Raw genomic sequence first — 17,943 nt, forward strand, 5'->3', positions numbered from 1 at the left:
TGAAGAAAAAAAGTCATCTACATCTTGGATGCCCTGGGGGTAAGCAGATAAACATAAAATTTTCATTTTTGGGTGAACTATCCCTTTAAAGCAAAATCATTAACAAAGTTTGCATATTTGTGTGTAAGGCCCTCATTTAGAAAGTAGGTGTTGTTGAAAATCATCCTCAGCTTGTTCGATGTCCAGTGAGCTTCAGGTCATTGCTGGTACATCAGAATTCAATTCAATTCACATTTATTTGTATAGCGCTTTTTACAATACATATCGTTTCAAAGCAGCTTTACAGAGAAACAGTACAATTTAGAGAATGCAGTTAGCTAATAATGTAATAACTTAGGCAATTAATTTACAATCACTGTTAGCAGTTTAATTGGAGGTAGAAGCAATGAGCTCCTGGAAATAATCAATTACATATTAACAATAATTGGGATATATAGAAATGTGTCCAGACATCTGATCAGTTGATAATTTTAGCAGAGGCTGTATTTACATGCACTTCCATCAGTGTGAATATTCAATGAATTTTAGGGGGTTGATTTATAATTGCCAGTAATTTGGCAGGTGAAATCTTTTGAGGCTTGTTTTATGTAACCAAACAGCTAACTATGCCAAGGTTACCAAAAGACAATCAAAAAAACTTCTTAAAGTTATTTAAGAGTGGCCACAAGATCATTTTGAAAATTTCTTAAAACATTTTAAATTAAAAAAATGATACTTTTGATATGTAATTGTTTTATTTTGTGATAAATAATGACTCTCCTTATCTTTTGTCAATGTAACATTCGTACTCATACCTAAAGCACTTAATTACTCTTCAGATGATCAACTTTGAAAATGCTGTTGAAATTAATATGGATGGGTTCTCAAATTTAATAAAAAAAATAACCTTAATTCATATCCTGACATCCTGTCCATATTCTAAGAAAAACCCATGAAGCTGTTTATGTGTTTTGCCTTTTTTAACTTTTAAATTAATTCCTTGTCACATGGTTCTGGAAATATGCCACGCAATAAAAAAAAAATAAAATAATAAAAGCAGGTTTATTGTCATAATTGCTACAAAATGCTGCAAAAAAATAGTCAGAGTTCAAATTAAACTTTATTGATGTCCTGAATAATAATACAATAAAATCGTGATAAATTAGGTTAAGAGTTTCACCTGCATATTTTGGTTTAGGAAATCAGGTGTGATTGAGCCTTCAAAACAAAGACAATTTAAATAGTTTATACATATGAAAGCTTTAATATTAGCGTTTTTACAGATTAGCATAATTCAATTGTCATGCAAACAAAAACAGGTAAAATTACTAAAGACTTTTAAAGATGTTTAAGGTTTCATGATGCACTCCCTATATATGAATTACATATTGTAACAAGTCATTTAAATATAGTCTTCTCACAGATCCATTTATAATTAAAATTACAGAGAAAATCAGCCCATCCTGATGAATAAGTCAGAGCACAATCCTCGTTTCCATTTCCATTTGGCTCTCCAGACCCCCAGAACCTGAAACTACAGATCAGCATTAGAATATCAGAACTGCTTTCTGTGTGATATGATACTGACAAAGAATCATTTATATTAATCAGTTCAGTGATTCTCACCCAGAGTTCACGTTGGTGCCATCAACCCATTTCCATGTGCCCTCCACATCACTGTCAGTCAGACCAATCCAGACTGATTCAGAACTAGTAATGTTTCTGACAAAATTCTAGAAGTGAAACAATAACGCAATTATATCAGAATAGTACGGTTACCAGGAGAGACATGTTCAGTTCACTTAGTTTTGTCGTGGCCACGAGATATTATCTCGTGGCCACAAGATCATTTTTAAATGGTTATGTACTTGCTCAAAAATTGATTTTGGATAATTTTTAACTAAAAAAAAGTTAGACTGAAGCTTTAATGTTTTTTTGACTACTTGAAGAAAACATACCAGCTTGGTATTTTCACAACGTTTTTAAAACGTGTTATTTTTTTTTTATTTTAAAAAAACTGTAGTGAATTCCAGGGCCCAGTTTACGGCCGGGCCCCTCTTTCTCCGTAACAGTGGACAAAGGTTTGCTACATTTTGATTGGATCTTGGTGGCCTAACACAAACAAACTGTCCTACGCCATCAGATAAAGATGGAAGGACAACATCCAGACCTCTCTTAGAGGGTAAGAAGAAGACCTCTTGTACCAAGCCTGGGAAGGACAGGACTTCTCATTGGTCCACATGGAGTTTCTGCCCTTCACCCATCTAGAGACTACTTCCTAAGGTTGGCCAGAGACTGCCATAAAAATTCCTCGGGACCTTAGCAGCAAGGGGTGAAACAAAGAGATATCACAAAGATCCATCCAAATCCATTCAAAACTATGTTTGCAAACCTTAGAACTGATGCAAACTACACATCCATTTGATACTTATTCACAGAAATAAGTATTCTCAGTGACAGCTATTTGTAGTGCAACATCTGATACAAATTCAGCTGTTAATGTACAATTGAATGACAGTTCAATCTTTTCCATCATGTTTAGTCTCTATTTGTTTAGAATATTGCCAAAGGTATTCTGGTGGTGGTTTGGAAAGTGAGAAATGCATTGGTAAACTTTAAAGACACTGTAAAGACTTCCAACTTTGTGCTTTATGCAAATGAGTTCCACAGGGGAGAGAACTGGGTGGGTCTCTGTGTGTCCCCTCTGATGCCAGCGGCCAATCACAGCACTTGAATGGAGAAGTGCCAAATTGCAATCTCCTCCTCATCGGAAAGGGATAAAGGTAACCTTTCTACAGACACTCGTTGTTCTGAGTCTGCCCGTCAAAGGGGAAAGACACAACAGATACACCGTTTTGGGTCCCAACTCTGTAAGGAGTGCGACATTAACAGATATTGTTCTGAGTCTCCCATCGGGTGAGACATAACAGATATACCGTTCTGAGCCTCTGGTCCATCCAGAGAGACAACAACAGATCCCATGATCTGAGTCTACAGCTTGTGAGGCAGCAACAGAGATGACCACGTTCTGAGCCTCTAGCTTGCGAGGAAAAAGACATCAACAAACACTACGTTCAGAGTTTCCGTCCAGCGAGACAGTAACGACATCTGCAACAAGGTTAAGCTCAGGAGAGCAAACCTTCACTCCAAGGTACCTTCGTCTGCGTGTTCCAGATTGTTAAGGACCTTCTGCACCTACACCAGGGCCTCATCTGCGTGTTCCAGATTTTAGGACCCTTTGGTGCTTTAGGAGATCAGCATCCCACAGAGCTTCGTGTTCAAGGCTGTTGAAACAGATTCTGGCTCCTCTCCCAACTGCATTGCCACCCAGCACAACCAGTGGAAGACGTCACCGTCATGGGACTCGACCAAGTGGAACGTAAATATCACTTGACCAAACCTCTTTCCAGAGACCTTGGCATTGTTGTATATTATCAGTATATAATTTCCTAATTCCCATTAGACGTAATATAGCTGATGTTAGTTAATAACAAATAATCTTTCGTTTATTTGTTTGGTGCATAATAAGGTTCTCCACCTTATTATTTTCAGAGAAACAGTTTATCTTTCCATAAGATAACATAACTCTTCCATAGCCACACCCAACTTAATCACTTGTATTCTATGTATCTTATGCACTTTATTCCTTTATCATTCATGGTATTCATTTAGTAGTTGTGTTAGTTATTCTTGTTTATCTTTTGTTAATAAAATTTATTTTAATTACACTTGTGTCTTCCTTGTGCTGATAATACAGAAGAGGTTCTACAAGTTAGAAATATCACCAATCTTTCAGATAAATCAGCTGACCACTTTACGTTAATTCTAAATGAATGAAAGCCCCTGTTGGGAGTGTTCTCATACTACCAAGGTAAAAGACCTTGACTGGTGCCCTGAACAAGGGAAAAAGGGGGAAGTGGTCATCTGATGCACTCATAACCACACCTTAAGAGACGTGTGTCCAAAAATCACAATGTCAGCAGTGACTTGAGTACCAATCCCTATTTTACTTTGTGTCCTAGGACAAAGTAAAAATCATTACAAAACGTTTTTAAAACATTGTACTACAACATTTTATATTTGCAACCAAAATACAACGTGAACTTTATCTAGTTATTATTATTGTTGTTATTATTATTGTTGTTATTATTATTATTATGCCTACTAAACCTAAATAAAATGATATACCCAATAAACACAAAACGCTTTTACAACTTTTCACAATAAACAAACTTTGATGTTGGCTTGGCACAGTAAAGCCTCGAGGGGCAGCCTGAGGAAAAAGAGCCAACACATGTCTCTTCGGCCACAAAGAAATACATAAATAAAGAAGGAATTTCTTGTATTTAGCTCTGTAACAAACAATTGTTGTGATGATTGATTGATCTTTCGATTCTTCCATGTCTCTTTAAAAGTCACGGCCGCTTTAAGAGTCACGGCTTGCAAGCTCTGAATGGATAACATCATATCAGGCGATCAACTAACCTGTTCAACAAACTGTGTAAATCATGCAATCACTCGAGAAATACTAATATTGTAGATGGCCTTTACTCTATATTAACATTTTCTCACAGAGGGTTTGTGGAAATTGGTCCGTGCAGCTCTCTCTGTCTCTGTCTCATCTGCTTATTCTGGGGGTGGCAACAGCGCCGGTGTTGTGCAGAATTTCGACCACCTGCCAGATTATCACCCCCTAGTATTGGTAGGTTTAGGAGTAGGTGTGGGGGAGGGGTTAGGATTAGGCAATCAGGTAGCGACTTCAACAACGGGGGTAGTAATCTGGCAGGGGGTCGAGATTCGGCACAACACCGGCACTTATGCCACATTATTAACATAGTAACATTCTCATACACATAAATATTCAAAGAAAGGAACTCTTTGAGTTTTGTGCTCGCTTGAATGAGATTCACCATGTATTTGGGACTTGAGGCGAGAATGGATGAGCACGAGCTTCATTACAGACACGAGCCGTCTCTGTTGCACTCAAAACCTCATCCATATACATCTTTCCCAGTCAACATGTCCATGTGGGCCCCACCTGGGTTTTATCTGGGCTATATGGGCATCATCTGGGGATGGGTTCAGAGTGGGCACATTGACGGTCTGAATGTGGGCCCCATTTTGAATACATTTTTTGTACAATTATGGGTAACAGCTTAACCCTAACAACTGGTTACATTAGTATTTCATGTGTGCATGTGTACATTATTTATTTATATATATATATATATATATATATATATATATATATACAGTACAGTCCAAAAGTTGGAACCACTAAGATTTTTAATGTTTTTAAAAGAAGTTTCGTCTGCTCACCAAGGCTACATTTATTTAATTAAAAATACAGTAAAAAACAGTAATATTGTGAAATATTATTACAATTTAAAATAACTGTGTACTATTTAAATATATTTGACAAAGTAATTTATTCCTGCGATGCAAAGCTGAATTTTTCAGCATCGTTACTCCAGTCTTCAGTGTCACATGATCTTCAGAAATCATGCAGAAATATGCTGATTTGCTGCTCAATAACATTTATGATTATTTTCAATGTTGAAAACAGTTGTGTACTTTTATTTTTTCAGGATTCCTTAATGAATAGAAAGTTCAAAAGAACAGCATTTATCTGAAATACAAAGCTTCTGTAGCATTATACACTACCGTTCAAAAGTTTGGGGTCAGTAAGAATTTTAATTTTATTTTTTTTAAAAGAAATTAAAGAAATGAATACTTTTATTCAGCAAGGATGCATTAAATCAATCAAAAGTGGCAGTAAAGACATTTATAATGTTACAAAAGATTAGATTTCAGATAAACACTGTTCTTTTGAACTTTCTATTCATCAAATAATCCTGAAAAAAAATATTGTACACAAACATTTTGTACAATTGTACACATTAAATGTTTCTTGAGCAGCAGATCAGCATATTAGAATGATTTCTGAAGGATCATGTGACACTGAAGACTGGAGTAATGATGCTGATTTCAGCTTTGCCATCACAGGAATAAATTACTTTGTGAAATATATTCAAATAGAAAACAGTTATTTTAAATTGTAATAATATTTCACAATATTACTGTTTTTTACTGTATTTTTAATTAAATAAATGTTGCCTTGGTGAGCAGACGAAACTTCTTTTAAAAACATTAAAAATCTTAGTGGTTCCAAACTTTTGGACTGTACTGTATATAATTTTTTTTTTCTTTTTTTCTTAAAGCCTAATCTAAATCTAAAAGCACTTGCGTCATGCAGTCATCGCGTCATGCGATGACTGATGTTGTGCCTTCCTGCCTCCAGCATCCATTGTCTTACTCTCAAGGTAAGATATGCATATTTAATTTTATTATAAACAGTAATATTGTTTTTATAATTGTATAATTTTTTATAGTTTTTTTTTTAATTCAGTAACGTAAGAGTCGAATTTTAACAAACTTAGCGAAGTCAACCGCAATTAAACCACGCAGCTCAAGTATAAATAGTACAATATGTAAATTTTAGCATAGTCTGCAATCAATGATACGACTTTTCACTATTTTAACTGTCTCATTGTAATTTTCTACGTTATTACTCCCTCAAAACAGCCGAGGGAGTGATGGTGGGAGAGCGCCATTTTAAATTAGTCCACCAGAGTTGGCAGAGACAGTGAATAACTATCTATTCTGTTGTTGTGCTTAGATGTCAAATTCACACAACTTTATTTCTCAGAACAGAAATGAATTTTTGCGTCTCTTTTTCAAAAACATTGCAGCATAAAAGCACTAAGTTACGTGCTAGGGCTGTGCAATATGGACAAAATAATAGGGTGACCAGACGTCCCCGTGTTCCGGGGACAGTCCCGGTTTTTGGTGTTTTGTCCCCGACTGGAGCTGCCCCTGAAAATGTCCCCGTTTTATAGCTCGTTCAAAACAACCCGCATTGCAAAAAAACCCCGACCAGCATACAGCAGACTGCTGGTTTATAGGAGCAATTGTGTAGTGATCATGTTCACCAACAGAGGGGGATGTGCAGCTAGACTTGGTCGCGCGCGCATGCACGCGCCGCTACTTCATGAAGAACACCTGGATCTGAAGCAGAGCGCCATTATCATCACATATCAAACTAAACATTGTTATCGGTTTCAAGGTAGTAACATGCTAATTATTCATGTTAAATTAGGGTCACCATACTTTGATTGCCGAAAACCAGGACACTCGGACCGGCAATGAGATACTCAAATGATACTCTTATTATTTCAATACATTTGAAGTAGGCCTATGCCTCCTCTGTATGGATAGAAAATTGTTATATTACAAAATACTATCTATAACCAAAGACACAAATTCATATAGGCTTCTCAGAGGTTACTCAACATGTTTTATTATGACAAGTTTCAAAAATAATGCATGAAATAATGATAGAAATAATGTCTCTTCTGTATTAGAAAAATAATAAATTAAAAAAAATACCTCTGCTATATTAGCAATCCAAATTTAACAAAAATAGCTCTCACAAACTTACAAAAACTAATTAACAAAAAATATCTATATCTTTAGTTTTCTTCTTCATCCTTGCTTTCCTCTTCATCCTGTTTTTCTTCCTCATCCTCCTTGTTTGCCCATCTATATTTTGCTATAGAGCTGATCTTTCCCAGCAGTTTTTTGTTGCTTAACAAATAAGCATGAAAGTTATAAAGAAATGTATATAGACCTATCAGCTGTTACATCGCAAGGTACAAAGAAAGAGCACAACGAGCTGAACTCATAGTAGACGATAGCTGAAGGTGTTCTGCTGTTACACAAAGTATCTGTTATTCAGTTACAATTGACTGCACAAATCGTGCAAACTAATGAAAACATATAAACTGTTACCTAGAAGTAAACAACTGTAGTTTAGGCATAAGTCAGCCGTGACGCTGAGAATATAGTTACCTTTATGGAATAATCCACTAATGTCTTGAGATACAATCTGAACTAATATTCTCAGTTGCACATGCATTATTAACATATGAATATTAACTTATTAATATTCATGTATGCTCCGCCTTCGGAAACCGAAAATCTCGTAACACCGGTCAATTTAATGGCCCAATGAAAAGCAATGAAAACCAGGACATTTTCATCACTTTATAAAAAGCAACCAGGACAGGACGTGAAAACAGGACATGTCCTGGGAAAACAGGACGTTTGGTCACACTATGTTAAATTAAAGTAATACTGTTTGTATGTTTTATAACAGGGCCTCAGCAGGGTGCGAGATGGTTTTGCGCAATTTTGAACTTCCACAAAAGTTCTGCAGTCACAACGCAGCAATTTCCACATACACGTGGTACACACAGATATTAATACATATACTTTGTATTCAAAAATAGTTAAAAGTTAACAGTTGTAATGTATAATAAAAAAGCTTTTGAAAGTTAAATTAAATTCAATAATGTTAAAAAAAAATGTGTTAAATGTCGCTTTATTTATCTTATCTTCTTATATTTATGTTGCTTTTTTTTCTAATATATTTTTGTGCTTTTGTAAAGTCATACTTCTGTTATATCAGGCACATCATTTTGAACTTTATCTTGTTCATATTCCTTTTAGTAGTAGAAATCCCTTTAACTGTCAGTTCTCTCATTATTGTTCTTTAGATATGAAGCTGATGGGTCTGCCCCAACCCAGGAGTGATGAATTGAAGAATTTTCAATGCTCTTATCCTGTTTTATTGTACTTTTATTTTTCTACTTATGATCAATAAAGAGATAGTTTACAAATTCTGAGTTGAAAGTCATTTTCTTCACAGTACAAATATTTTCTCATGCACATTAAAGCACATTAATTTCACCTACAGGAAAAAAAAAGAAATATAAATGGGGCCCAGTTCTCACCAGGACTGGACTGAGGCTAAAATTCGGCCCTGGACAAACCCAGCCCATGCGGCCCATGAGTTCCCCTGTGAATGTTTTTGCTGGGGTTAGGGCCTTAAATTGGAGTAAATAAATGAATAAACAAAACAAGGACAGTGAAAAATAATGATGGATATTATTGAATTTACTACAAATGCAGTTAACAACTTTAATATTGCACTTTTGTCACAGTAAAGCACTGATTTTCATGCCGTCAAGTAAATTTAATGCTATTAAATCCTGTCATCATTTACTCACTCTCATGTTGTTCCAAACCTGTATGACTTTCTCTCTTCTATAAAACACAAAACAAGATATTCTGAAGAATGTTGTCAACCAAACCATTTTGGTTAAGCTACCCTTGACTCCAATTATTTAATTTTTTATGTTATACAGAAAGAAAGTAATTCATGTTTGAGTAAATTAAGACATTTTGGGTTGAACTACTCCTTTAAAACAATAACATTTTTAAAGAGTTAACACCTAATTTATGTAAGACACTGATATCTATCTTTCATGATGCTCTCATTGAAATAACATTTTACTTCAATTAAAATTCATAAGAACTATTACAAATGTCATAAAACATATTTAAAGAAATAAAAAATAAAGCTTTGCCCTTATCCCATGGGATACAGGCTTTAGAGCTGTTTTGTTATATTATCCTTTAATTGCCCTTTACTATGGTTTAACTGTAAGATCATGGTAGACAGAGCACAGGTAAAACCATGCTTCTCATTACCTTGGGTATGTGGTTTCTAAAATAAATAATAAACTATAGATTGTGTAATAAAATATTGTAAGCACAGAAAATACGAAAACAGTCTTTATGAAAGAAAGTGATTTATATTCCGCAATATTAAACATAAGTAGGCCTAATAATAGCAGCATTTTTAATAAATACATTTCTGCCAAAACACCATATTTCTTCACTGTTAGTAGTTGCAAGGTAAATTACTATAAAGGTGGTGGTTTTGGATTGACAGGCTTGTAGTTGTGTGTATTGGCGTTTTCCAATTTACCTCGTCATGTCTTTACATGGTCGCGGCTGTTTTCAGCTAGATTCACCACCGAACCTGTAATGTTCCCATGATATCATATGACTGTTTTAAACTAAATTCTGAAAGGATCAAGGCATCAAGCGACTTGCGCTGTTTATTACTTCATAGGGCGGCAGTGGTGAGCGGGTATATTTGCCTTTTGCAGTTTCTCATGCGCTCCAATTAAAAACAAAAAACAGCGCAGGAGGGCGAGGTCTCTCTCACTTTGGCCTGTCAGTTCAGATCGAAGACAAACCAATGGGCCGCTGTCCCTGCGTGATGGGCCAGTCCTTGGCAAAATAAAAAAATAAAAAAATAAAATAAAATAAAATAAATTACCTTTTATCGGCCCCAAAGTGCGTCGGCCCACCTGGAAAATGCCCGGTATGCCAGATTACCAGTCCAGCCCTGGTTCTCACCCACTGTGGTCCCATAGAGGGGCCATTTGTGGGTCCAGTGTTATCAGTCTTTTGGGCCCCATAAGGGTTCTGTATGTGACCCACATTGGCCTCATTTATTAGAATCCATATGTGACCCATGTGAGCCCTTATAATGAACACAGAAATGGGCCCCACTTAGAGCCCACTATGGACCCATCATGTGCCCCTATGGGCTAACACACATGGGGCCTGTGTGGAGCCGATGGACAAAAATTCTATGGGCCCCACTTGGGTTGCCCATGCGGGGCCCAAGTGACAGCCCATCAAAAACCCACATGGGGCCCACATGGACATGTTGGCTGGGTTATTGCGTTCTTGTGATTGAATCTTGTCGAATTGCTTGAATGTTTTATTTAAGAAGGCTAAGAAACACATGTGAATGATGAACAGAGAGAGAACGCTTTGATCTGGGCAGTTTAGAGATGGGCGATCGCGGCTCTTTATGTCATAAAAACAGTGTGCATTTACTAAATGTAACTCTTCAATGCATTCTTGTGATAGAATATTGTCGAATGAATGTTTTATTTGAATAGGTTAAAAAACGCATGTAAATGATGAACATAGTGATCAAGGGAAAACGAAAGTAAGATAGTCTGCTACAATAGGAGCGAATAGTACAGGGATAAACCATACAAAGCTTCTTCCCATTGTGTCATCCGTTCAGAAATCTGATCTTTCAGTCGCATTTAATCACTTTTTACTCTATATTAACGTTTTAATTGCTCCGTGCAGCTGTCTCTCTATCTCTCTCTCATCTGCCCGAATGCACGAAAGTCTCATGTGCTCTGAGAGCGGCAGCTCCGCGGGCACTGCCTGGGTAACATGAGCCAATGATTTCTTATGTTGGTGCGCCCTCTATTGGGCGGAACTGCTCCTCTTGAGGCGCAATTTAATTAAATGAATGGGAGAGTTTAATTAAATGTCTGTGGAGAGTTTGGGACTTGTAACATTAAAGCTCTAGGAGGAGAAGCAGTCACAAAATCAGGTAAGAATAATAATAATAAGAGGTTTAAGTAGAATATCAATATGTTGGCTTGTGCCAAGCCAACACAATAATAATAATAATAATAATAATAATAATGAAGACACAATCAGTGAATGGATTTAAAAGGTTATGGGATTGGATGGATAAAAATGTTATCACGTTTCCACAAGTTAATATGACGTTCCCACAAATTAATGTCTCGTGGCTGCAACAAAACTAAGTGAACCGAACATGTCCCCTCCCAGTCACCATAGAATAGAAACATTTCAGCACACTGTCTTTCATTTAACAGCTGAACACCACACACACACACACACACACACACACACACACACACACACACACACACAGAGAGAGAAATTATCTTTCACTCACTTGTTCCTCTTTGTTGTTTATGATGATCAGATCTGCTCCTCTGACTGTACAGTATTTTCTGCTCTCAGTCCAGCTCTTCTTCTCAGAGGAAATGAAGTAAACACTGTATTGATAGTTTGTCCATCCATCTATCAAAACAACCAGATTGGACATTGACTCGATTTTGATCCACACCAAGCTAGAACCTTTTTTTAATATACTATTTGTACATACAGTATATTATTGTAGTTGTTTATAATAAGGTGTTTATATCTTTATTAATCACTCTTGTCTCATTTCTGATAGCATTTTTTGTTACTGGATAGGTTATTGTAATTATTATAAGACATATTTAACATGTAGTGTGATTATTATATAGAAAGTTAACATTTATTATTCTTCCTGGTTCATAATAATTCTGTGATAAGGGATTTTTCCAGCCATTAAAGCAATTCAAGCTTGAATGTTTTATGAAATGCTTATGATCAATGATATAACCACAAAAAAATTGACTTCTAAAGCCACTTGTTGCAACATCTTGTCTGCCAAAATAATGTAATGTCTTAATTTATCTTCATTATCTCAATGATCTATTAACATTTATACACGATTGAAATCCCTAAAATAGTATTAATCTCTATAAATATGGCAGTAACACAAAATCTGCAAGTTCAGTACGAGCACAACAGTTACAGCTTTAAAAAAGCCAGACGACCCAACACAACAGATCCAGTACTCTTCTTCACTTTAATAATGGAGTCTGATATGTCTCCATAGCCAAGTTACCAGTTAGACTGAAGAAACTTACCTACTTTGTCAAAACATATCTGTTTGTTTTTTTCTGATTTCAGCTGGTCTATCTCTTTAGTCAGATTACCATTCTGGATTATTAACTGGTCTCTCACATCTGTGAGGCTGGTAATCTTGGTTATTAGCTGGCCTCTTTCCTTTGTCAGGCTGGTAATATTGGTTAGTAGCTGGTCTCTCTCTTCTGTGTAGTTTGTGCTCTTTGTATAGATGTAGACACACAGCACTATGACTGCAGTCAGCAGAAGAACACGCAGCAGCCCCAAACACACTAGAGCTGCTCTGGAGCTTCTGATCCTCACAGAATCACTTTCTGTACATGAACAAACATGCTGTTATTCTCTTTATTCATCCACTTAACACAACAGACATTAACTGCGTGAAAACTGAGTGAATTATTAATCTCAGTACCTGTGAGTTCAGATGATTTTCTTTGCGTTGAGTCCGTGATCTCTTTTCCAATTTTACCTTTAATAATGTCATCATTTTCATAGATATCATTGGTAGTTCGTCCATCTTTTCTGTGCATTATGCAGGTTGTACTCCTTTCTATATTTTCATTTACACTTTCAGACAGTTATGGTGTCATCAGAATGCCAACAAACTAACTCTAGTTTCTCTCCTGGAGTGGACTGTGTTTTGTTTCTCATCTGTGTTTATATGGCAAGTATTTATGCAGAAAGGAACTGTTTTGTGGAAATGTTTCCAGTATTTATGCAGAAAGGAACTGTTTTGTGGAAATGTTTCCAGTATTTATGCAGAAAGGAACTTCGACTGATCGCAGAAGTACACTAGATTTTTTTTTTTCTTTCTTTTTCTACAGTGTGAATTGGGATCATTTGAATGAGATTTAAATACAGGTATAATCATTCAGTGTATTTGTTTAAGTTCATCTTGTTCAATTTGGCTCCATTTACATTCTCTTCAATAATTGTGAGTTATTTGTCATGTGGAGGATGCTGAAGGTGACGGATCATTTATAGCTTATTCTTCACAGCAGCTGGAATAATTAAGCTTATCATTTTGATGGCGGATTGTATGGTCTGACAAATTAACGTTAGAGATTATATTGTACAGAAATTGAAATCTACAGGTAACACTAATACATGTTAGCTGTATTGTTGTTGTTGTTGTTAACATTAACAATTTGATAAAAACGTATAATAATAATTTGCACAGTTCGATGTGATATGAGTTAAGCGATTGTTAGATTTAATCACCATTGGCAGAGCGATTTATTGTAATGCGTTTTTTTTTCTCAGTTGGTCAGAACAAAAGTGGCAGATTTGTTACTTACTTGTTCAGATGAGATTCTCCGGTGAAAATTCTTATTTTGGTCATTCTTCCAAGACTACAGTCTGTGATTCCGAAGTACAGTATCCACACCGGTGTGGTGACTGACAGCCACACATTCTCCTCAAAACATTAGATTAACTGAGAAGCCGTGCCGATGCACAACCCATGTAAAGATGATAATTCCGCAAATAACTGCAATTGCAGGTTTCAAACAGAGATGGCAACAAAGAGGCAAAACTTATGGACTGCAGCCTTAAATAAGTTGTTTAAAGGCACAATATGTAACATTTTTGGATTAAAATATCCAAAAACCACTAGAAAAATGTTATATATTTTGTTGACTTATGTACCTACATTATACCAAATGCTTTCCAGAATGTTTAAATCCAGAGAAATAAGCAATTTTGACCAGGACTCGGGACATGTCCGTGCGCCGCTTATCATACCCGCGTTACCCTGTTTCTGGTTTTATTTTGTAGAAACTATGGAAACACCAAAGACGCTTTAATATATTATGTGTTTAGAGGCAGATTTTTCAAAGGAAATGTCAGTAATTTGGGGATGAAATCTCTTGATTCTTGTTTTGTTTAACCAAATTGTATTATGTCCAGTTAGCTGTCAATCAATAATTATCTGAAAAATATTTTCAATAAAACTATTTCATACTAATGATATGTAATTGTTTCATACAGTGATAAATAATGACTCTTTGGTAACACTTTACAATAAGGTCCCATTAGTTCACATTAGTTAATCCATTAACTAAAATTACCTAACAATGAGCAAAACAGTTGTTACAGTATTTATTAATCTTTGTTAGCTTTGATTAAAATACAACTTTTCTTTGTTAGTTTATGTTAGCTCAGATCCATTAAATAATATTAACGGATGCAACAAATAAAATTATATTATTTTTTTAGACTATATATTTTTAAGATCCCCAAACCTTTTTGTTATTAGTTTCTTTCAGAAGTCATCCATAATTAATATCCTGACTTTCACAGTCAGACTGTTGGGGGAAAAAGCAGTTCATGTGATTTGCATATGTAACTTTCCATTTATATCCCCCCTTCACATAGTTCAGGTAATATGGCAATTAATTATTGAAGACAAGTAAATAATTGTCAAGCAGGTGTATTGTCATAATTTTCATAAAATTGTCACAAAACTTTCAAAGAGAGTCACAGTTCAAAATTAAAGGTGCCGTAGAACCAGTTTGTACAAGATGTAATATAAGTCTAAGGTGTCCCCTGAATGTGTCAGTGAAGTTTCAGCTCAAAATACCCCATAGATTTTTTTTAATTAATTTTTTTAACTGCCTATTTTGGGGCATAATTAACTATGCACCGATTCAGGCTGTGGCCCCTTTAACTCTCTGAGGTCTGAAAACGCGCCGTTGCGTTTTGCAGGTTTTTTTTCACATTGCAGCAAAACAGACTTAAAATACTCCGTCATTTTTTGTCATAGAGACATAAGTAATATATCAATTGAAACTACAGAATATCTTCTTTTATTTGTATACACTCAGAGTAAAAACAAAATGTTGTGCTTTTTGTAAAATAAAGAAAACTAACATGATGCGTGATTTCTCCTCTCCCTCTGAACGAAGTCCAATCTGATAGTTCTCAGAAAATGAACTGTAACTTAGTGAATACTAATCACAGAAAAATTACACTTATGTCTAAAAAAACGTTAAGATGTCAGGTTTTAAATCATGTAAGTCAAAACAGAAAACAAACCTTCTGTGTTTATGTAATCTGTATGAAAAGAGAGCTATGTCAGAAGTCCGTGATTCAGCTCATTATCCGCTAATGCGGCCACGCCACGGAGCCAGCGCTATTCAGATGCAAATTCAGAGGCAATACATGCATTCATCGTCTCAATCGTGTATTTATTGTCTTGAAAAGTGTTTATCTGGATGTAAAAGTCATGGTTAGCGAGCTCTAGAAGACATGCAGTTAGTTCCTGTTTTCTTTTCTTCTATAGATGAATTTTAGATGAGTTTTTGTTTCTTTAGTGCCCTCCGGCTGCAGTATGAATTGGAAACTCCATTCATGGAATAGCCTCTTCTTCTTTTAGATGAATTTGTGGACTAAAAATGCACAGAGAGCGCCCTCCAACTTCAAGTATTGAAAACACCAGTGCTCATAGTAATGACAATGAAAATTAAATAAATATAACTTCTCTGTATAGAAAATTGACATAAGCATATGAGAATCCAATATTTCTCCAAATGTGCATGCTTTTAAACTAAAAGCCTATATTCAGACTCTTTGCATCACAGAAATACATTATATTTTAAAGTATAATATAAAACCATTACTTTATATTGTAATAATATTTTTCTGTATGTTCCATATATCATGATGAGCTTGAGACATCACAGAAGGTTTTTTTCACAGCCTACCTGACTGAAATGCCTCATTAATATGCAAGTCATTTCAGCTCATTACTATGCAATTCTTTTGTCTTCTCAGGTGAGAATGGCCCATTATTCAGTGATGATTCACGCCTCCACGCATACTGTGTTTCTTGGCAAAAAGTGTCTTACAAAAACTAAATCAATATATTGTTTTATATGAAGGAGTAGGCAGCATAATTTTTACATAATTTTGAAGCAAAAACTCTAGTCTACAACCTCCAATACCCTAAAGTATTGTAAACACAGATTTACTATACTTTTTTGGCCTTATTTCAGTGACTTAAGTTTTTTGTTTTTTCAATAACCACGCATAAACATTATTCCTTCAAAAACACAAACATGTACATACATGTTCCTCACATATTATTGTAGCCTAGTTTGTGCTGAATACAGTGTAATGACACTTTTTCCATTTATATGTTTATGAACAACTGAAAAAAGCACAAATGTCAGGGCATGTCAAAACTTCTCCAAGCCCCAAATCAGCCTCAGACTCCAGAGGGTTAAATCACACGCTCCCTGCCCCCCGAGCTCTCAACTATAATACAGTGCATTTACAAAGTTCACAAAGATGAATGAGTCTTTGGAATCACTGGAGCTGGAGATCGCTGGAGACAAAGGAGCACTCACACATGGACGAAGGAACACACTGGGAGAACAGGACAAACTGGAGACATGTAAGTAGAGAGCAGGGAGTCCTTGAGGTAAGCATACACGTAAGTATCTGCAAACAAGACCGGACATGGAGTGCTGTGTGTGAGTGCTCTTTGTAGTGGTGCTGATGAGTGCGTTGACGAGGTGCAGGTGGCGGTAATCAGTATTCTGGTGATTGAGTGCGCTGTGATTGGTGAGCGCTGGAGCCTGACATGTCTGTGACAGTTACAAGCCAAAGACCCTAATTTGGTACTGTTTAGAACAATTTTTCTTAACTTAAAAGTTATTTTTAAAGTCTAATAAATGTTGAAATTGATCACAGTTATACTGTAATGTGAATGTATATAATGTAAAAATATGAATTTCATTATTTTCATAGAAATATCAGTACCAGTATTAGTATCAGTGATACTGGCCTTCATTTATAAAAAAAAAAAAAAAAGAAGATGCAATTAAACAAATATTTAAAATATACTGTTATTATTCAAAAAAGGTAGCAGCACCATGATTGATTGTGATAAGAAACCACATAGCGATTTTTGTGTGTGTGTGTGTCCCTCTTCCAAAGGAAATCTGGATTATTTTATTTTTTTTATTGTTTTGAAGCAATATTATATAGGTGCAGTTCCACACATTAAAGATGGCAAACCATGCAGGACAATGACGGAAAGCTCATCCACTGTTAGAACCTGTTAACACTGGTGTTCCACCCTGTTAGACAAGTCATTTTAAATAATAATTTGACAGCAACATTAAATATTTGGCATAATTTTGTCTTATTTTGTGAGGTGAGGAGCACTAACAGCATATATATTTTTTTTAGCAAAAAAAAAAAAATACATATATATATAATTTGCCACCCTATTGGCAAAAATGGTCACAAAAAAGTACCCGTTCTTAATAATCAAGACATATTCTATTTATCAGTAATTGTTTTGTTACTGTTTCAAAAATAAAAAATACTAAGATGGCAAAGGGACATATACTATCCAAGAAAGCTCATTTTTGTTTAACATTTACATTATTAACATGTTGTGATGACTATGTATATGTCCCTAACAGGGTGGAATATTTTCATGGCCAGTATCTACCT

General features: G+C 35.4%; 1 protein-coding gene across 1 annotated transcript; it reads right to left on the reverse strand.

Annotated features, from left to right (window-relative positions):
• Nucleotides 1-1,091: 1,091 nt before the first annotated feature.
• LOC125269492 (CD209 antigen-like protein C) lies at nucleotides 1,092-13,379 on the reverse strand. The gene is made up of 5 exons (XM_048192389.1): nucleotides 12,890-13,379; nucleotides 12,480-12,791; nucleotides 11,693-11,820; nucleotides 1,606-1,712; nucleotides 1,092-1,513 (listed from the first exon to the last, which is right to left on the reverse strand). Exons 1-5 carry the CDS (start codon nucleotides 13,005-13,007, stop codon nucleotides 1,378-1,380), a joined length of 801 nt encoding a protein of 266 aa, XP_048048346.1. The 5' UTR covers nucleotides 13,008-13,379; the 3' UTR covers nucleotides 1,092-1,377.
• Nucleotides 13,380-17,943: the final 4,564 nt, after the last annotated feature.

Source organism: Megalobrama amblycephala, linkage group LG6 (genome assembly GCF_018812025.1).
Source record: "Megalobrama amblycephala isolate DHTTF-2021 linkage group LG6, ASM1881202v1, whole genome shotgun sequence".
NCBI lineage: Eukaryota > Metazoa > Chordata > Actinopteri > Cypriniformes > Xenocyprididae > Megalobrama > Megalobrama amblycephala.